At 58.2% G+C, this 20,793-nt stretch overlaps 1 protein-coding gene across 8 annotated transcripts in view; it reads left to right on the plus strand.

The window, feature by feature from the left end:
* Positions 1-20,793, plus strand: part of SLC22A23 (solute carrier family 22 member 23) — a 129,418-nt gene that overhangs the window by 101,942 nt on the left and 6,683 nt on the right. For 4 of the 8 annotated variants that reach the window (XM_086370432.1, XM_086370429.1, XM_086370433.1 and 1 more), the window contains 6 exons: positions 8,900-9,027; positions 13,558-13,660; positions 13,863-14,095; positions 16,404-16,436; positions 16,559-16,582; positions 17,546-17,669. In XM_086370432.1, coding sequence (XP_086226558.1) covers positions 8,900-9,027; positions 13,558-13,660; positions 13,863-14,095; positions 16,404-16,436; positions 16,559-16,582; positions 17,546-17,669 — 645 coding nt within the window. The remainder of the gene's footprint in view (positions 1-8,899; positions 9,028-13,557; positions 13,661-13,862; positions 14,096-16,403; positions 16,437-16,558; positions 16,583-17,545; positions 17,670-20,793) is intronic. The other 4 variants (XM_086370430.1, XM_086370434.1, XM_086370436.1 and 1 more) reach the window with 1 other exon arrangement.

Here is a 20,793-nt window from a genome sequence, read left to right on the forward strand (position 1 = left end):
CCTGCGAGGCAGGCATGCCATCAGGTCTGGCGACTTGAACGTGTCTTCAAGTTTTCAGGAAGCGCTTTTCCCGAGATCAGTCCTAGGCTCCGGTCTGCAAGGCTGTGTTAACCTGATATTCTCGGATTAGGTCCAAGCTGGTGGTTGGTGGGATTACCCCTGGTTTTCGCCAGGGAAACCAGGACATCAAAAAGCTGCCCTAAAAACACTCACAAGTGTGGAGAGCCATTAAAAGCTGGTTTGCGAGTGTCAGTGGTTCTCAGAGTGTGGCCTGGACTGTCACCACCACGGGGCCCACCCCAGACCGCTTGGGTCCGAATGTCCAAGGGTGGTTTAGGAAGCCCGCCAGGGAGGCTGTCGGCTCGAGTCCCAGGGGGCTGCTGCTCGCCAGGCTGCCCCGTGAGAAGGAACAGCCAGCCGTCTGCTTACGGGACGAGGGGCCTGGTCCGACAAAGATGCTGACTAGGTGTGAAAGGAGACACGTGTCGGCTGTGACAGCACACCCTTCTTGTAGGAAGGGGTTCTTGGTTCTGCTGGACGTGAGCAGGTGCCAGCCTTGGGGTCTGTGAGATGCCATGCAGGACCTGCTGCCCAGTGCGGTCCCCGTGGGTCCTCTCAGACGGTGGACGTTGCAGGCATTCCTGGAACCAGTAGAAGACACAGAAGCCTCGGTACCGAATCCAGCGATTTTATCTGCTCTGTGAGAACGTATCCCCAGGTGCAGGCATGTCTGGGAGTCTCCAGCTGTGGCCCGTGGCGGCATCTGCTGGGAGGGCAAGGGCCCACCCTGCCCACCTGCCCTGGCACCCATGTGTCCCTCACCCCGCAGGGAACCTGGGCGTGGTCTCCCTTCATGACCCCCAGGCTCCCAGCCAAGTCCCTGCATCGAACGGGGTCTCCCCAAGACTCGCCTGTTGGACGCATGGCGTGAGCTGCCTTGAGAAGGTTCAGGACGTGTGAAGGTACAGGATTACCGACCGAGCGCTGCCGGCACTCAGGGAGACCTGGGACGCGTCCAGGAGAGCAGGAGGGAGTCACCCCTGCGGGAACACGGAGGCCTGAGAGGAGGCTCTTGCAGCCCTGGGAACAGTGGAGAACAAGCAGTCTGTCCATCCCTCAGAGGGAAGGTGAACCCTGACACCGCGGCCATCCGAGTGGGCTGGCCTGGGCACTCGCTGGAGGAGAAGCACTTAAAACCCTCAGGCACGTGGTGTGTGCTACAAGCAACCTTAATTTTTAAAAATTTCAAGAAACAAGCCATTGTAAAGCATTTGAAGGGTCTCATGTTAGATAAATATCCTGAAAAAAAATGATTAACAATTCCAATAGATAAGCACTCCTAAATATTACTTGGCTCTTTTAAATACCGCCGGAACTACTCTGACCAGAATAATACTGATTTTTAACATTTCTTGAGGGTCTGCTCGGAGTCAGATGCTGCCCAGCACTTTCTGTGACTCAGACCTTCTGGAGGAGGTTCCAGGGCAGATGGAGAAACTGAGGCAGAGAGAGATTGGCCCATCTCTGGTCTGCCGGCCGAGGTCAAGGCCCGCAGTGACTCCTGAGCCAGCATGAGGACCGAACATGTGCATCCCAGCATTGGTTTGTCTTGCCCACTCTCACCACGGGAACAAAACACCTTCCTGCATCAAGAGGAAATTTATTTCAATGTGTGTGTTGGTCTCTCGGCCGTGTCTGACTCCACGACCCCACGGACTGTAGCCCGCCAGGCTCCTCTGTCCATGGGATTCTCCAGGCAAGAATACTGGAGTGGATTGCCATTCCCTTCTCCAGAGGATCTTCCCAACCCAGGGATGGAACCCTGGTCTGCTGCACTGCAGGCAGGTTTTTTACAACGGGGTCAAAATAACACTATGCAGACATAAAACAAAGGCCTCAGGACGTCCTGCACCCCAGGAAGGAAACCCGACTCAGTTACACCTTCACCAGAGGCTAGGCCCCACGGGACAATGTTTTCCTCCCAGGAAAGTGGAAGAAGTGAGTCATAAAAGACACGTCGCCTCTGGGAGCTCGATCGACTGCAGTGATTATTTGTACAGCTTGTCAGATAGTTAATTTAAGGAGAGTTTCAGGAAACTTGCAACGAAAACAGCCAAAAATGTTTTAGTCAAATCCCGCCTGTGCTCAGTCACTCAGTCCTGTCCGACTCTTTCGACCCCGTGGACCGTAGCCCCCCAGGCTCCTCTGTTCATGGGGTTTCCCAGGCAGGAACACTGGAGTGGGTTGCCATGTCCTTCTCCAGGAAGTCATCCTGGCCCAGGGATTGACCCCACCGCGTCTCTTGCATCTCCTGCATTATCGGCAGGTGGATTCTTTTCCCCTGTGTCGCCTGGGACACCCATCAAATCCTGTGTATGTATGTGAAAGTCACTCAGCTGTGTCCGACTCTTTGAGACCCCGTGGACTATACAGTCCACGGAATTCTCCAGGTCAGAATACCGGAGTGGGCAGCCGTTCCTTTCTCCAGGGGATCTTCCCAACCCAGGAATGGAACCCAGGTCTCCCACATTGCAGGCAGATTCTTTACCATCTGAGCCACCAGGGAAGCCCCATGAAATCCTGATTGTCTGTAAATTATCTGGATGGGGAAGATTAGGTAACACTGACAAAGGCAGTTGGACACGAGAGTGGTGGCCACGTGTCAGTCATAAGCACCCGATGAACAGATCAGGATGCTCTCTAAATTGGGGTTTGGGGGATTTGCTGATGGGTGGAATTTTCAGGAGCCCTCAGGCTAGAGGCAGCCCCATTTTTGTCTTCTGAGTAGGCAGAGATTATGTAAAATAATAGGAAGCCCTGCAGTCAACTGAAACGTTTCCAAGTAGATGTGGAGAGAGGCTGCCAGTCTGAAGTGAGGCACCACCGCAGGGTCTGGCCTCGATTCCAAAGGCCGGCGGTGCTGACCCCGGAGCCACACCGTGGCCCAGTGCCTGGCCTGTGCTCCAGTATTCCGCCCTGATGCCCTGCCCACCACGGGAAAGCCAGGGGTTGCTTAAGACCAGCTTGGGAATCTCGGAGGCTGGGGGCCAGGCCGAGCTCAGGCGGTGTGCGTGCGTGTGTGTGCTGCGTGCATGTGTGTGCTGCATGCATGTGTGCGTGTGTGTGTGTGTGCGTGTGTGTGTGCGTGCGCATGTGTGTGCTGCGTGTGTGTGCTGTGTGCATGTGTGTGTGCGTGCTACGTGCATGTGTGTGCATGCGTGTGCGTGTGCGTGCGTGTGCTGTGTGTGCGCGTGTGCATGCGTGTGTGCATGTGTGCTGCATGTGTGTGCATGTGTGTGTGCTGCGTGCATGTGTGTGCTGTGTGAATGTGTGTGCTGCGTGCGTGTGTGTGCGCGTGCATGTGTGTGCTGCATGCATGTGTGTGCGTGTGTTGCTGCATGTGTGCGTGCGTGTGTGTGCATGTGTGTGTGTGCTGCGTGCATGTGTGTGCTGTGTGTGTGCGTGCGTGCGTGTGCTGCGTGCGTGTGTGTGCGCATGTGTGTGTGCTGCGTGTGTGCATGCGTGTGTCCTGCATGCGTGTGTGCTGCGTGTGTGTGCATGTGTGTGTGCTGTGTGCATGTGTGTGCTGCATGCGTGTGTGTGTTGTGTGCAGGTACGTGTGTGTTGTGTGGTGTGTTACGTGTGCATGTGTGTTGTGGGAGTGGCAGGGTGGAGCTGTTGGCGGCTGGCAGATATTAGGGAAGTGGCCTTCTGGTGACAGGTGTGCAGGGACAGCTGCTAAGTGCCTGCCCGGCTGGCAACTGGCAAGAATCCCTGGATGGATCGAGTGGCCAGGTCCAAGCCTCCTTCGGTCGCTGAAGGCCCTCCAGCAAAGCCCACAACAGCCCCACATGAGGGTGGGTCCTGGCAGGAGATGGGAGGCCTCTCCAGTCCTTGTGACTGTCCCTTTGGGATCGGCCGAGGTGTGACACAACAGGCCGCCTCCCGGAGCTGGGTCTGCAGTCACGGCGAGCCATCAGGGTTCTGTTTGTGGCCTCAATGATCATCCCGAGGGGATCGAGATTGCAGCCACAGGCCAGGGGGCGAGGGGCTGCTCCCCATGGGGTCCACGAGGCTCCCTGTAACAGGCGGCTTGTTCAGAGGAGCTGATGGAATTCCAGTTAGAAAAAGAAGCACACACAGGCTCTGCTCCTTCTGCCCACTTACCTTCTCACATCGTTTCTCAGCACATTTTATTTTTATCGTTGGCAAAAATGCTAAATTAATTCCCCTGCAGTATTACGTTTGAATGCCCACGTGTCTATCACTTTCTGTGGCCTAATCACCTTTCGCGTGAATCAATTAGTAAACGGAGCCGAAAGAAGGGAGTCCAAGGAAGTGGAGGAAATGAGTCCAGATGAATTCCAAGTAACCCCTGTCTCGAGCGGGAACTGAGGAACATTTTAAATGTACCCCAGCTGTTCCACGCTGCGGTCCATTCAGAGCTGCCGAACCTTTAAAAGCCCAGCTGCGAAGGCATCTTAGGGACTGACTCCACCCATCCTGGCAGAACCTAAAGCAGCATTGGAATATCTGTTCCATGCACTGCGTGAGCAACACCTTTTTTAACTTCCAGAAAGAGGCAACAGTCACCACAAGCCCTCTTGAAATGAATTAGAATGTTGGAGCCAGGGGAGCCTTGGTGTCACGACACACCGTCACCCCATTCCACAGATGGGCAAACAGAGGCCTGGGGGTGAGGGGACTTGCCCAAGGTCACAAAACTGGTCTATGAGCCTGGGCCTGCTGATAAATCTCCCCCACAGTTTTGCCGTAGAGGAAGAATTCTGGAGCTTACGTGTGCGTCATGTTGAAAACCAGTAAAGGTGTTGCGTTCCAAATTTGTGTGACTGTCAGTTCGTGGGATGCAATTTGATTATGAAAGAATTCCTTGTTCCACGGAAATTTACAGGAAGGGTTCATTTGCCTTAGGAAGACTGGGGTTTAACCATCCTGAGCCAGATTTTCTTTAATTTTGTACTTGTCCCTTCTCCCTAATTTACTAAATTTAAATCATGAACTTAACTTTTTTTTCAGAGAGCTAATTCATATCCATTTGCTCTACCCTGAACTGAGACTCCTTAGCTAATTTTTTCAATACCAAACAGAACAAAAGTTTAAAAGAAAAAATTCAGGTGAAAGCTTATCTACTGGAGCGAAGGGTATATTTTTATAAGCGCTTTGACTCAAAAACTTAGAATATCCTTCCAACTGGTGTTTCATTCAATTCTAGTCTTTTGATTTTTTTTCTTTTCATCTTGAGAGCCTTTTCAGAATGTCATACGTGTGATGCTTGGTAATACTCCAGAGCTAGAATCACCTCTTTAAATCAGAGCACCCTTAGAACAACTGTCTACGACCCTTTTCTCAGCCACGTTCAGGGAAACTCCATCCTCAGAGCCTTTCACGGCTCTGCTCCTCCGTCCTCACCCGTGCTCCCCTCTCACCGGTTTGACCCAAGGCCCTCCCCGGAGCCTTTCACGGCTCTGCTCCTCCGTCCTCACCCGTGCTCCCCTCTCACCGGTTTGACCGAAGGCCCTCCCCGCAAGGCGTCACGGGTTCCCGTGTTTCCCCCCGGATTGACCGTGTCCAGGTCACGTTTATCCCGCGAGTGTGGTGACGTCGCATCACCAGCATGCGAGCACGTCTGCCAGCAGGCACGTCACCCACCCTGAGTGCTCGGGATCACAGGCACAACGAGTCGAGGATAGAGTTAGTTTTGCAGAGCGTCAGCGTCATAGTATTATGAAAGGATCACAGAATTAAGTTTTAATTTCTGAGGGATATTTCAGGTGACGGGGATGCAGAACAGACCATGAGGACAAGTCTGACTTGCTTCTTCTTCAGCGGCTCAGTCCTGTCTGACTCATCTGTGACCCCATGGACTGTAGCCACCAAGCTCCTCTGCCCGTGGGATTCTCCAGGCAGGAATACCGGGGCGGTTGCTGTTACGCGTGAGTCCCACAGCAGACGTGGGCTCCAGCCGCCCACCACGCTCTTCCCTTTCCTGAGGCTCAGCTACATTCCTGCCAGACCCTGGGCTGCTGGCCGGCTTTTTAATTTCCATGGTGTTATTACATTATGTACTTGTTGGGAGACATTTCATTAAGTTCCCATAATGTGGCCTCACCGCACATCACCCAGGCTGCAGTGGCCGTCCTGGGCTTTCTCACAGGCCGACAGCTCAGCGAGTCCTTTATGACCGCAGCAGATTGAAACACCGGGGCTGGGGGGCACTGCGGCATCTGGAGGGCCCGAGGGGGCGTCGCTGGACCAGTGTCTGCCTCCCATCCCCCATCATCGGAGCACGTCCCTGCACTCGGACTGGGCTTCTTTGCCGTGACGCGGGTCCTGGGTCGGGGTGCCTGGGCTCTGATCCAGCTCTGCCTTTAACCCCCTGGAAGCTGGACGATGCCCCTGAACTTTGTTCACCTGAGTCTTCCCATCTGTGCAGTAGGGAGAATGTTACTTCCACATGACGAGTTTGAAAGGCTTAAACTCGTGGGAAACGTGTGGCAGGGTGCCTAGTGAGTGTAGACCCAGTCGTGGGGAGGTGGTTTGCAGTTCTGTCTGCCACCGGAGACGGGTCGTGTGGCTAACAGAGCCTGCCTGTCACCTGTGCCCAGGTCTCCTGGGAGAGCAGTTTCTTTACTTGGGTTCATTCTGGTCCGAGGGCCGCTGCTCCCCCATAACCTCAGGGCCCCCCTCCCTGGGCCCTGCCTCTCCTCTCCATCTCTCCTCTTGGATCCAGGGTTCTGGTTGTGCCAGCTTGCAGGAACACAGACTGTTTTCTCAACATGATTTTAAAAAATTGAAAATCAATGAAACAAGATTGCAACTCTACCACTACCCTCCTCTCAAACCCTGTGCGTTTGTAAATGTATGTATATATATACACGTTTATATATACATATATATGTAACATTTACATTTGTAAAATACATACAAGGTTTGTTATAGGTAAGGAAAAATCCTGAGAGAATCACAAAATATTTAGAATCAAATCTCAGCAAGAACTCCTTATCAAAAACTGTAAAGTGTAGCTAAAACAGTAGGTAGAATTTTGAAGTCCAAAATGCACATATTAGAAAAGAAGAATTAAAGTTAATGATCTGTGTGTCTCTCTCAAGAAATGAGAACGTGGCACTAAACTCAAATAAATCAGAAAGATGGATGGGAGAGGGCGCTGAGAACTATAAGGGTGAGCATTTGTGTTAGGTTATTTCATTACAAAGAAAAGCTCTGATAAAATATGGCAAGATGTTAATGTCTATATAATATGATTCTGAGTGTTTCTCTTTGCTTGACATACATTATTCAAAGTTAATTTGTAAAAACTAGAGGCCAGTAAAACATTAACTTTTATTATTTAAAAAAAAAAAAAGATCTGTACCTCCAGTTTGAAACCTGTGTTATCAGCTTTCTGAGGGGCTCCCAGGGGAAAAGACATGGGGCTCCCCGAGCCCAGCTTCCGGCTTGGACCATGCCTCCCTGGGGAGGGTCCTCCTGCAGCTCCGTGGGAGGGGAGCTCTGACTCCTGTTGACGACCCAGATCTCCCAGCTCAGATTAACACTCAGAGATTAGCCCAGTGTACCCAATGTACCGCTGACGTCAGCTCTTTCTGCAGAATACATCATGAACATTTAGAAATTTGATTTTTATTCAAACAGGAAAGGGGGTGACAGCTGTTACATCATGAGTGATGTGACTTTGAAATAAAAATTGGACACTGACAGCTTTTCCGGCTTCTGGCTTACTCTTAATTGGAGGCTCCCCAGAGCTGGCAGGGCAGGTGCCGGGCAGCAGCAAAGATAACTGCTTATCAGCATCCGTCACGCTTCCCGGACACCCTGCAAGCGACAGGGGACACGGTGACACTGGAGCGGGGGACGCAGGGGCTGTGCTGTCGTCCCTGTCTCCCACCCAGGGGCGCCGCCAGCCTCAGAGGCAAGTCCTGGGGGAACAGCCCGCCCCTGGGCATGTGGCAGTGAGTGGTTTATGAAGAGACCTCGGGGCCTGCAGGCAAAGTCTAAAATACTGACTCTTTGGGCTTTTACAGAAAAAGCAAGCTGACCAGGCTCCAAACAGGCGCGCTGTTCTCTTCGGCCGACTTGCAAATATCGTTATAAGTGTAAAATTACAAAATGCATTGATAATAAGACACGACTTTGGGTGGTTTTTTTTTTCCTCCCACTGGGAATCCTCATCACATTTCATCCTAAACACAAACCAGCAAGGAGTCTGTTGCCAATAAGCCTTGGAAACCATCCTCTCAGGGAGGAGTCCCAGGCACTAGCAGCAAGATGAAGATAGCTCTGCAGGTGAGGCCCGGGAAAGTGGCGTCAGGTTGCTAGAATGAGGGCATTTTTTAAAACTTAAAATCATTCTGTGAACATTTGTATTTTGAAACAGATCTGTCCATGGGATTTTCCAGGCAAGAATGCTGGAGTGGGTGGCCATTTCCTCCCCCAGGGGATCTTCCCAACCAGGGATGGAACCCAAGCTCCTGCATTCTTTACCGTCTGAGCCACCAGGGAAGCCCCTCTTTTGAGACAAACTGTCACAAAAGCACTCAGTGAGTTGCTGGAACGGGCTTTAGAAACGCAGGGTTGTGCTCAACAGTCTACATGGGTTTCTTGACACAGCTGGGAGGATACTGCTCCTTTCTGCCGTATTTTTAAAACCTGCAACTTTATACTTTCTAAAGAAAACTAGGAACATCCAGGGCCACAGTCTTCTCTCGGCCGGTGGTACTACATGAATCCCGAGCCCCCACTGGCCTCCACAGTCACAGACAGAAACCCAGACGGACCTGCCTGGACACTCCCAGCCCCTGACAGAGCGTCTTCTCACCCCACGCGATGCAAAGACCCTCACTCGTGCCCCGTCTCTCTGCAGGATCTTCCCCGAGTCCCTGAGGTGGCTCATGGCCACCCACCAGTTTGAGTCGGCAAAGAAGCTGATCCTGCACTTCACGCAGAAGAACCGCATGAACCCCGAGAGTGACATCAAAGGCGTCATGCCCGGTGAGCACGTCTTCCTTCACCCCCGAGGCCCCACCAGGCACGGGGGACCCGCCAGCCACCCCTCCAGAACAGGGAGTCATCCCACAACATGCCCCTGGTGCCTGTGAGGGCACTGCCAGGCAGTGGCCCCGTCCAGGGGTCTCACTTCCTGTGATGGTCGGTCCCCAGCTCGACTAGGAACGTGATCAGGTCCAAGTCTGGAGGGAGGCATGACCTCACGTGCCCCTGCTCCTCAGGGGAAGCTCGAGGGCTTAGCTGGCTCCTGACACTCAGCCCTGCCTGCCTGCCTGCCTACAGGGTGTGGTGCCAGCAGTCACGACCAGGGACGCTGGCCTGGGGGTGGCCCTGGCCCTCGAGCCATCTCTCCCAAGAAGGACCTTCAGGCAGATACCCCATTGTCTGTATCAGTCAGGACCTATTGACTGGGCGTCGGAAGAAGCAGGAAAGTTCAGATCCATAGAACTTATCAGGAACGTCAGCACAAGCTGGACCAGACCCATGGCCCCCTCCCAGCACCCCGAGCTCTGACCCAGTAGATCCTGGAAGGAACCCTGAACACCGTGGGCCCAGTAAGCCCGAGAAGTGACTGGCGCCTGCCTAGTCTTTCACAGCAGCTCTGTACAGGGCCTTGTAACTGTCCACGTTCGCAGGCGAGGGGACCGAGGCACAAAGAGGTCACACAGCTAGTGAGCAGTAGCGCTGGGACGCGGGCCCTGGAAGCCCAGCGGCAGTGGCTTCAGTGCTGCTGCAGGAGAGGGGGACGGGGGCGGGCCCGGCTGGGCGGCGGGGCGGGAGGGCTGGGTGGACCGCGTGGACCGTGCACCTCTCGGCCGCGTCTGCTCCTTGCGGATGGTCCGGCCCTCGTCCCCAGTCTTGCCCAAGCCTGTCCATTAGCACGTCAGAGCTCTTAAGTCAAAGTGCCTTGTTTCTGGCGTTTCCCCACTTTCATCGCCTCCTCTGCTGCTTCCGGGTTAGAACCCGTCTGGGAGGAGCTTGTTGTCTGCATCCTCGTTGCACAGATTCATTTCCCTCCTGTTTTTGGAAGGCGGTGCTCAGCCTTCCTCCCACTTCCCTGCCGGGGACTTGGGTAGTGCTGGGTTCAGCCCGGGGTCTCGGGGCACGCGGCTGTCCCCGCCCCTGGGTCTCTCTCCGAGGCAGCACCCGGGCAAAGCTGGGGGACGGCGTTGTCCGAGCTCCAGGCCCGCCCCCTGCACTGCCTGCGTGGACGCTCCTCCCCAGCATCTAATCCAGGCCCCTCCCGGCTTTCTCCCGCCCTGACTCCACCCCCGCCAGGCGGGGCTGAGCCGCGCTTTGTGCGTTTGACCCTCGTCAGAACCTGTTCTGTCAATCAGATCATCCCTCTCTACCTCTGGGAAAGGGGCCCCAAGAGGCTGGGGCTGGGGCAGGGCTCCCCACTCCCGGCGTTCCCTCCTGAGCCAGTCAGGGCGGCCCGCTGTCCCCCTGCAGCAGGCCCTCTCTGGGCAGCCTGACGCCGAGCGAAGCGCCTGGCCCAGGTCGGATGGGTGAGGCTCTGAGGTTCAAGGGTCCCCGCATCAGGCCAAGGGGGCTTTGCCTGAGCTCTGCTCGGTAATGGAGCGTAGACCCGGCCCCATGTGCCTCGCTCTGCCTTGTCCGTCTGTCCTGGACCCCGGGTGAGGAGCAGGTCCCCGTGTCAGGCCCCCTCCCTGCCCCCAGCACCCCGCCTCTGACCCTGCACATAAGCTTCCTGCTCCTGCGGGGTCCTCAGGCCACTGGAGCCTCTCGGGCAGAGAGGCCACCTCAAGGGTCAGCCTCAGGGGTCAGCGGGGGTCCCCCAGGCCCAGGAAGGAGTCCCTGCGCTGGTCGGGGAGAAGCCGGGATGGTGTGGGTCAGCCGAGCCCGGGGCCAGGGAGGCCGCTGCACCCTGGGGGCCAGGCAGCCCCACGGCGGCTTCAGTCTGGTCATTAACCTGTCCCTTCATCAGACGGGAAGCCGAGGCACAGAGCAGGAAGCCTCAGCCAGAGGCCCCTCGCCCCCCAGGTGAGGACAGCTGTCATCTGCCTGGCCAGGGCCGGCTCCCCGGTGGCCTGTCGCGGGGAGCAGGGCAGAGGGGGGCGCGGGCGGAGCAGGGGAGGCCTGGAGCCCCAGAGGCTCGACTTAGCTTTCTTCTTGGAACCTTGATTCTGGCTCCAAGAGGTTGGAAGAGGCGCAGGGGGAGGGGAGGCGTCTCCCCACTGACTCGCGGGCGCTCAGAGTCTGCTCTCGGTGCCCCTTGTCACTCCTCCTGTCCCCACGTGAGCACCTCAGGGAGTCCCAAGAGTTCTGGAGAGACCGAATGGCCTCCCTGTCCATCCCGAGGGCCTCACCAGAGGAGACCTGGGAAGTTCTGCGTTGCTGTGAGTGGCCGGGGACGCGCAAGATACCAGCAGCCCCGACGGGTCAATGTGTTTCCACCCAGAATAACGCAGCTACCTCTGCAGACCACAGCCAACTTGGGCTCCAGGGCTTAATGCTTAGGGAAAAAAAAAACTCGGGTCGTAATCACAATTGCTACAGCTTCTTAACAACCTCTATTTCATATACTAGAAAGAATCAGGAATTCAGTTTGGGCCACAGTACAAAACAATTTAAATCTGTGCCGCTGCACTAATGGACGTTTAGTTTTTCTTCCTGGAAGATTTCCACGGTGAGCAAATGCGGCCATGACGGCAGGTTCACGAGCAGTTTTACAACAGTGAGGATGCTCGTATCGTTGGATCAGTGTTAGGTGTTAGGAGCACATTTCCATGCTCTTTAAAAGTCTTCTAGTGTTTTGACCATGGGGAAAGTGTGTCTGTAACCCTAATGAGCCTGTTTCTGCAGAGGGGACGATAAAGGTCAGAAGGACCTCAGGAGCGTCTATGGCCGGACGGCTGGATGGCCCGCTGTTCTGGCTGGGGTACAGGCCTCCAGTCTGGGCCTGAACAGTGAGAAGGAAGAAGGTTCTGGAGACAGGGGGGCTGGTATCCCTCAGATGTAGGAGAGGTCTCCCTTCTCCCTTCCGGGCCGCAGTTGGTGAGGCTGATCTGGACTTTTGTCTTTTTTGTCTGCTCTGGGTCTCCCGTGCAGTGTGGGGGTTTCAGCAGCTGTGGGGATGCTGGCTTCATTGCCCTGTAGCCTGTGGGCTCTTGGTTCCCCAACCAGGGATAGAACCCACGTCCCCTGCATTGGAAGGCAGATTCCTAACCACTGGGCCACCAGGGAACATTTTTAAAAGAGAAAACCTCGTAAGCCCTTGTGGTTAAGCAACCTGTTTGTCCCCCCAGCTGTCACCAGTGAATTGGTGACCCTCTCCCATGGGATGGCAGGGAGGAGGCAGGGCATCCCGGGGTTGTACGGGAGGGGAACACACCCCCAAGACCCCGTCTTGTGAGGGCTGCCAGTCCCAGGCCCCTCCGGAGGCGACCCCACTTCCCCCAGGCCTTCACACCCCACGGCGGGCTTTATTTTTAGTACAGTTGTTTAGGATTCACCCCAGGTTTATGGTAAAGTTGCAGAGACAGAATTCTGAAACCTCCCCATCAGTCTCCCCGTTGTAATGTCCTACGTCCCCTGACTGCGTCACGGCTGGGAAACCGCACGGCTGTGCTGCGGGCAGCCCAGCTACAGCCTGGATCCGACATCCCCACCAGGGCTGCCCAGGACCCCACCAGGGCTGCCCACTCCTCAGGCCCCCAGCCACCTCCGGTCGGTGCACTTTCAGTCTTTACTCACTTCCCCAGCTTCCACAGTCTTGCTTGCTTAAGTCTCCTTTTCCTTTTCTGGCCCCTGAAAAGGGCGTCATTGTGGTTGTTCAGTCACTCAGTCGTGTCGGACTCTTTGCGACCCCATGGACTACAGCACGCCAGGCGTCCCTGTCCATCGCTCTCTCCCGGAGCTTGCTCAAACTCATGTCCATCGAGTCAGTGATGCCATCCAATCACCTCGTCCTCTATCCCCCTTCTCCTCCCGCCTTCCATCTTTCCCAGCATCAGGGTCTTTTCCAGTGAGTCAGCTCTTCATGTCAGGTGGCCAAAGTATTGGCGCTTCAGCTTCAGCATCAGTTCTTCCAATGAAGTCAGGACTGATCTCCTTTAGGATGGACTGGTTGGATCTCCTTGTCCATTTGGTCACTTTCTTTCTAAGATGCGGGCACCGTACCTGCCCAGCTTGTTGTGCCCACAGGGGTGGTCTGGGGACCAGGGCAGTGCGCGCGTCTCCCAGTCCCTGAGCAGAGGGAGATGCAGACCAATCGACTCCGCAAGGAGGAGAACCCCTGCCGAGCCTAAGCACAGCCTCAGCACCCCAGCAGCCCCTGCAGACAGAGCCCACTTGGGTGGCTGCTTCATGCATCCCGCCAGCTCTGGAAGAGGCCTGCTCCCCTGCAGCCCCGTGCAGCTGCACCTGCAGAGTCAGTGTTCTTCCCCGAGAGCCAGGCCCTCCACGCCTTCGCGGAAACCACTCTGCTCCCGATGCCCCAGCCGCCCGAGCCCGCCAGCGTGGCGAGTGTGGCTCACGGGCCTTTCCCCGCAGAGCTGGAGAAGGAGCTCTCTCGGAGGCCCAGGAAGGTCTGCATCGTGAAGGTGGTGGGGACGCGGAACCTGTGGAAGAACATAGTGGTGCTGTGTGTGAACTCGTGAGTGCGGGCCGGGCGGGCGCGCGGTGGGCGGGGCGCCGGGAGCGGCCGAGGGGCCTGGCTGAGCTTCCAAATCGGCGTCCGGAGGGAGCAGTGCTGGTGGGCACAGAGCCCCAGCCTCGGGAAAGCAGGCGCACCGGGAGCACCCCTGCGCGGCGGCCCCGCCCCCGGGACCCCCGGCCCACGCGCCGTGTGCCCGCAGGCTGACCGGCTTCGGGATCCACCACTGCTTCGCCCGCAGCATGATGGGCCACGAGGTGAAGGTGCCGCTGCTCGAGGACTTCTACGCGGACTACTACGCGGCGGCCGGCATCGCCCTGGCGTCCTGCCTGGCCATGTGCCTGGCCGTGCGCGTCCTGGGCCGCCGAGGCGGCCTGCTGCTCTTCATGATCCTCACCGCCCTGGCCTCGCTCCTGCAGCTTGGGCTGCTCAACCGTGAGTGGGCGGGGCCGGGGGCAGTGGGGCGCCCAGGGGCCCCGCTGTCCTCCCTGAACCCCTGCACTGAGCGGCCGCCGGATGAGCTTCCCTTAGAACGCGCGGCCACTGCCCCAGGGGTGTGGGGTCTCTTCTGCCCTGACCCCAAGTCTCCTCACTGCCCCAAGGGTATGGGGTCTCTTCTCCTCCTGCCCTGGCCCCGAACGTCCCCACTGTCCCAAAGGTGTGGGGTCTCCCCTCCTCCCGCCCTGACCCCGAGCCTCCTGGGGTCTCCCCTCCTCCTGCCCTGACCCCGAGCCTCCTGGGGTCTCCCCTCCTCCCGCCCTGACCTCGAGCCTCCTGGGGTCTCCCCTCCTCCCACCCTGACCCCGAGCCTCCTGGGGTCTCCCCTCCTCCCGCCCTGACCCCGAGCCTCCTGGGGTCTCCCCTCCTCCAGCCCTGACCCCTAGTCTCCCGCGGTTTCTCCTCCTCCCAGCCGGACCCCGAGCCTCCTCACTGCCCCAAGAGTACGGGGTCTCTTCTCCTCCTGCCCTGACCCCGAACGTCCCCACTGTCCCAAAGGTGTGGGGTCTCCCCTCCTCCCGCCCTGACCCTGAGCCTCCCAGGGTCTCCCCTCCTCCCACCCTGACCCCGAGCCTCCCGGGGTCTCCCCTCCTCCCAGCCTGACCCCGAGCCTCCCGGGGTCTCCCCTCCTCCCAGCCTGACCCCGAGCCTCCCGGGGTCTCCCCTCCTCCCAGCCTGACCCCGAGCCTCCCGGGGTCTCCCCTCCTCCCAGCCTGACCCCGAGCCTCCCGGGGTCTCCCCTCCTCCCAGCCTGACCCCGAGCCTCCCGGGGTCTCCCCTCCTCCCAGCCTGACCCCGAGCCTCCCGGGGTCTCCCCTCCTCCCAGCCTGACCCCGAGCCTCCCAGGGTCTCCCCTCCTCCTGCCCTGACCCCGAGCCTCCGGGCACCCCGGGCCTCTGCAGTCCTGTGGACATGACCCCCTGGTGGACATGACCCCCTGGTGGCCACACTGTCCCTCTGTGACCCATCATCACCTGGGAAGGAAAAAGGCCTTTTCTCTCGTGTGAAATCAAGGGAAAGATAAATACTCGGGGACGCCCTTGCCCTGGGATACTGCTTTCCAGTTTGTGTTCCCGAGTTTATTAGCTGCTCTTGGGGCCAGAGAACTTCTCAGTAAATGTTAAAAATAATGGAAAGAAAAGCTAGACCATCTGTGTAGCCCATTCGGCTCTAAGAGTCAAGCTCAGTGCAGCTCCTGGTGAACTGAAGCCGCTCCCGCGCGGGGACGAGACCCAGGGTGTCTGACCACCCGGAGCGAGGCAAGAGTCGGGCACCCGAGCCCCCTCCACCCAGGACGGTCCCCCCGACGGACTCTGGCGCCACAGCAACCAGATGCCTCTGATGGCCGCCCCTCCCTCCCGAGGTGATAGAGTTGGGCCAGAGCCGCCGAGAAAGCCAGACGCCTGCTGGTGCCCCAGGCCTGTGTGACATCCAGGCGGGAGCGCGTGTCCAGGAGAGAAGGAAGAGAAGGAAAAGACTGAGGACTTCCCCAGCCTTGTTGTGCAAACTGGATTCTAGAACAGCCGGTGTTGGACTCCGGGGCAGTTCTGGGCTCAGTCCAACGCAGTGCTGGACTTGGTCTTCCGACTTGGGCAAGTCTGCGTGCGTTCAGTATCTTGCCGGGAGACTGGTCTTATTTTCAGCTGTAGCCACATGGGGTCCGTCCCCTGCTGGGGCCTCCCAAGTTGCCCTTAGGAGAGCCTTCCTCGGCGCCCCTGGGTTGGGTGGGCATGCAGGCAAGGGGCACCCCAGGCTCACAGCCGCCCCCTCGGTCCCTGAGCCGGGGCGCCCAGGGGACCGGGCTTCGAGGGCACAGTGATGCCGTCTGGTCTAACCTGAGCTTGGTACCCCAACACAGACTGCAGGGACCTGAGCAGCTTTGGACACAGTGAGAGTCACCCTTAGGCTTGAGGGGGTGAGGGGTGCTGCGCCTGGATCCCTCCTCTCAGAGCCGCACCCCCCTCAGGCCCCAGAGCCAGAGGGGCCCCAGACCCCCTGCTAAACAGGGGGCGCTCCGTTTGGTGGAACGCCCACTCGGAGGTCCTGGGCCCTCGCCCACGTCCGCACCGTGTCCCTCCCACTCTCTGGCCGTATCAACCGTGCTGCCCACGTGGGCCTGGCAGGCGGGCAGAGAGGCCGCCCCGCTGCCCCTGGACATACGAGGTCGTAACGGCCGCCCTGACCTGCTCTCTTTCTCCCCTCTCTGCCCGCCTTCATCCGCCTCCACTGCGGTTCTGCGGCCCAGTGATCGGGAAATACAGCCAGCATCCAGACTCAGGTGAGCCCTGGGCGCGCGCGGCTTTTGCGCTGTCTTTTTATTGCACCGGAAGGGCGTTTTCAGAGCGACTCACGGACCTGTGGTTTCCCTTTCCTCTCTCTCCCCTCCCCTTTCGCCCCAAGAGTTGCAGCTGAAGTTGGCCGTAGGTTGGACACCACACACATACACTTGTCCTCTGTCCCTCCCGCCTCGAGAAAGCCTGGCTGCCCCCCTCCCGTTTGCACCCGGCTTGCACGCTGCCCTCGCCCCTTCCCCTGGCAGTAGCCGGCAGCGTGGCCCAGCCCAGCCATGCCTGCTGGGATGCAGGGCCTCGGGGACGCAGCCCCGGAGCGCTGGAGGCCTGGCTGGCTGCCGCCAGGGGAAGCCGCCCACCCCGCATGTGACCCCCGCGAGTCCGCCGCCCTGGCCGCGGGACTGCCGGGCCGCTGTCCCTGCACGGCTGCGCGCACGCATGAGCCACGGCTGCGTGCAACACGGCTGCGCGCACGCACGAGCCCGGTCTACCGAGCCGAGCCCCAGGGGCTCCTCACCATCCTCATGGGGAACGGGGTGCACCCCGCGTCCGACCCCAGCAGCTTGCCTGCCGTCCCCCGCCTGACGCCGCCTGGGTGTGAGGTCAGACCCCGAGCCACGGCCAAGATGCCTGACTCGGTCCGGCACGTTCCGTCCAGGCCCCCGGTTCCTCTCTCAGGGTTATCTGAGTTTCTGTTCCCATAAATCAAGCTTGGGGCTCCTGTCTCTCGTCTTCGTCATGCCTGAGGCCAGGCTGGCCAGGCTCTCCGTAGCTGATACCGTTCTCTGGGGTTGACCCTGAAGACCGGACAGGAGGGTGCAGCCCCCGGCCAGGGAGCCCCCCAGCCTCCGTCCATGCCGGTCGCTCCGGTGCTCAGCTTCCGGCAGAGTCAGCCTGGGCCCCGCTCTCCAGACCCCCGGGGCCTCGGGGGAACCTGCCAGGAGGGCTCTGACCTCCCACGCCTGGACTCGCTGCTCGTCTCCCGGGTCTACACCTCACCCCGGGCAGAGGGGAGGAGGGGAGACCGCCATCAGGCCCCGCCCCCCTGTCCCTCCCCCGCGCCCTCCAGCCCCTCACCGCCCCGGTTCTCCCCCAGGAATGAGCGACAAAGTCAAGGACAAGTTCTCCATCACCTTCTCCATCGTGGGCATGTTCGCCTCCCACGCAGTGGGGAGCCTCAGCGTGTTCTTCTGTGCGGAGATCACCCCCACGGTCATCAGGTGCGTGTGGGCCGCCCACGGGGCAGGCAGGGGGGTCTTCCAAGGACACTGGGGTTGCGGTGGGCGCTGCCTGGCACAGCTGGTGAATGACCCACCAGCTCTAGCCCGGGTCTCTGGACAAGGTGCGGCCTGCACTGGGCGTCCACTTGGGATGGACTGCTGTTCCACCCTGACCCCCAGGGATCCCCGAATCAGGAGAACTGAAGCCTGGGTCCCGTCCAGGTGGCTGGAGGGACGGGGAGCGGGGCTTTGGGGGTACAAGCCACACAAAAGGACCTGGTAAAGGAGGGGTGTCGGGGTCCCTGGATATATGCCTGGCTTCAGCCCCACCAAGTGCTGCCCACTCTCCTAGGAGGATTCAGTGAAAAGCCGGTCTCAGGAGAGTAGAAAGGGCCTTGGTTTTCTGCGGGCTGAGAAGCTGGTGTCTCCAGTCCAAAGAAAGGCCTCAGAGAGAGAAAGCCCAGCCGGTTACGTCACTGATTTGTCTGACAAATACTTGTTGGGAACCACCCCACCCCCGTGTGCCTGCCCGGCAGAGGCCACACGCAAAGACCGAGTGGCGGCCTGTTTTCTGAAAAGGCAGGGAGACCTGCCCTTTCCTTGGGGGGCGGGGGGCGCGTGCACAGGCTTCAGTGCTGAAGTTATAGCGACACGGAAGGGTGCCCTGCTGTCAAGGGTGTCACTTGGGTTCAGTGAAGGGGTAACTTTCAGTCGAGCTCCTGAACTTGGTGTGTGAATGTCATTAACCTTCTGAGCACTTTGTTAAATGTAATTGTGAGCGTGGCAGTTATTCAGCCGTGAGATAGAGCCCAGGCCGCCAGCACGCGACACCCTGCCAGCCTCCCTCCCACGTGGGAGACACGTGAAGCCAAGCCCATTCAAGGCAGGCTGTCCGGGATGGACTGTCTTGCCCCTGGGCTCTGAGTGGAGGCAGGCAGGTCCGTGGGCATCACTCTGATTCCTCCTTTTGGGTTCTCACACACGCACCAAGCCTGAAGGTTGCCCCATCCTGGAATACGATGCCAGGAGCTTATTCCAGGCAGACAGCAGCCCTCTGTGTCTCTCTGCGGGTTAAACGTCCCCCCTTCATGAAGGTGCCCAGTAGGAGGGCTCCTGCAGAGGCAGGACGCGCGGTCAGACGTGTGTGGTTGTCCCTCCTGGGCAGGCCACCCTCCACCCTGGCAGTCGATAGGCCGCACTCATCACGGTTAGGTTCTGCTGTCCGGGAGTTGGTGATGGACAGGGAGGCCTGGCATGCTGCGATTCATGGGGTCGAAAAGAGTCGGACACGACTGAGCGACTGATCTGATCTGAACAAGCTGAACTGAAGGAAATGCAGTCATCCTTCTCCTCGGAGGCAGGCCTGGCAAGATTATTGGGGACGGAAATTCAGCGAATGTTCTCGGGGTCAGCTTACCCCAACAGGGGGACGGAAATTCAGCGAACGTTCTCGGGGTCAGCCTACCCCGACAGGACACCTGACCCTGGGTGATGCGTTTGTAGTTGCAGAGGAAGGAGGTGGGGTTGGGGGGTCTCCCGGTGAGGACGCTTCCCGCGGGACACCTCGCGCCCTGGCCCTTCCTGGCGTGTCCCCTTGGGGGCAGTTCCTGAGCCGCTGGGAGGAAATGGGCTTCCTGCCCCATCTCACAGGTGAAGCCCGGAGCAGCTGGGAGGGGCCGCTCGGCCCTGCAGGCTTCATGTTTGCTGGTAGAGAACTAGCCTTTTGTTCACCACTGTTACACACACAGCCTCTCAACAAGCAGAGCAGCGAAGGTCAGGGGCTGACTATCGAGCGGTAGACAGAAGGCTCCGCGGGTGACAGGTGTGCTCGAGGGGCTTCTCGGGCGCCGCAGGCCCCCGCCCCTTGGGCTTCGGCAGGACTAGGGCATCTGGCTGGTGAAGAAGCGGCGGTGGCTTTGGTGTGACAGGCCCCGTGTCACCTGCAAGCTGCGGGCAGGCACCCTGACACTGCACGAGGAGGAGGCAGGTGCCGGCGGCGGGGACAAGCCGCTTCAGCTCCCAGCATTTCCTGGCTGCCCGCGCACCAGGGCCTGGCTGTGGGGCTTTTCTTTATGGACAGTCGACACACAACGCGAGTTTCAGGTGCACTGCACAGCCATTCAGTGTTTGAAGGTTACCATATATGTTAATTTAGAAGTAAATTATAAAGCACTGGTTCTGTTCCACGTGCTATACAATACATCCTTGTGCTTATTTTACACCGGCTAGTTTGTACCTCTTACCCCCCACCCTATCATGCCCCTCCGCACTCTCCCCGCACTGCTGCTGCTGCTGCTAAGTCGCCTCAGTCGTGTCCGGCTCTGTGCGACCCCATAGACGGCAGCCCACCAGGCTCCCCATCCCTGGGATTCTCCAGGCAAGAACACTGGAGTGGGTTGCCATCGCCTTCTCCAATGCACGAAAGTGAAAAGCAAAAGCGAAGCCTCTCAGTCCCGTCCGACTGTGAGCGACCCCATGGACCGCAGCCCACCAGGCTCCTTCGTCCATGGGATTCTCCAGGCACAAGTCCTGGAGTGGGGTGCCATTGCCTCCCCCCACTGGGAACCTCTAGTCTTTCCCGTATCTGTGAGTCTGTTTCCTTTCCGTTATATTCCCCAGTTCATTGTCTTTAGATTCCACCTGTAAGTGACACCACACAGTATTTGTCTTTCTCTGACTTGTTTCACTGAGCACAACAGCCTCCACGTCTGTCCACGCTGCAAACGCCACAGTCTCGTTCTTTTTCATGGCTGATACCCCATCGCATGTATGTACTTTTCATGGCTGATACCCCATCGCATGTATGTACTTTTCATGGCTGATACCCCATCGCATGTATGTACTTTTCATGGCTGATACCCCATCGCATGTATGTACTTTTCATGGCTGATATCCCATCGCATGCATGTACTTTTCATGGCTGATATCCCATCGCATGCATGTACTTTTCATGGCTGATATCCCATCGCATGTATGTACTTTTCATGGCTGATATCCCATCGCATGCATGTACTTTTCATGGCTGATATCCCATCGCATGTATGTACTGCGTCTTCTTGATCTATCCGTGGACACTTGGGGCGCTTCCATGTTTTGGCTGCTGTAAATAATGCGGCTCTGAACA

This window comes from Bos grunniens, chromosome 23 (assembly GCF_055505025.1).
Source record: "Bos grunniens cultivar Pamir isolate PY7600 chromosome 23, Bosgru_T2T1.0, whole genome shotgun sequence".
Taxonomy (NCBI): Eukaryota; Metazoa; Chordata; class Mammalia; order Artiodactyla; family Bovidae; genus Bos; species Bos grunniens.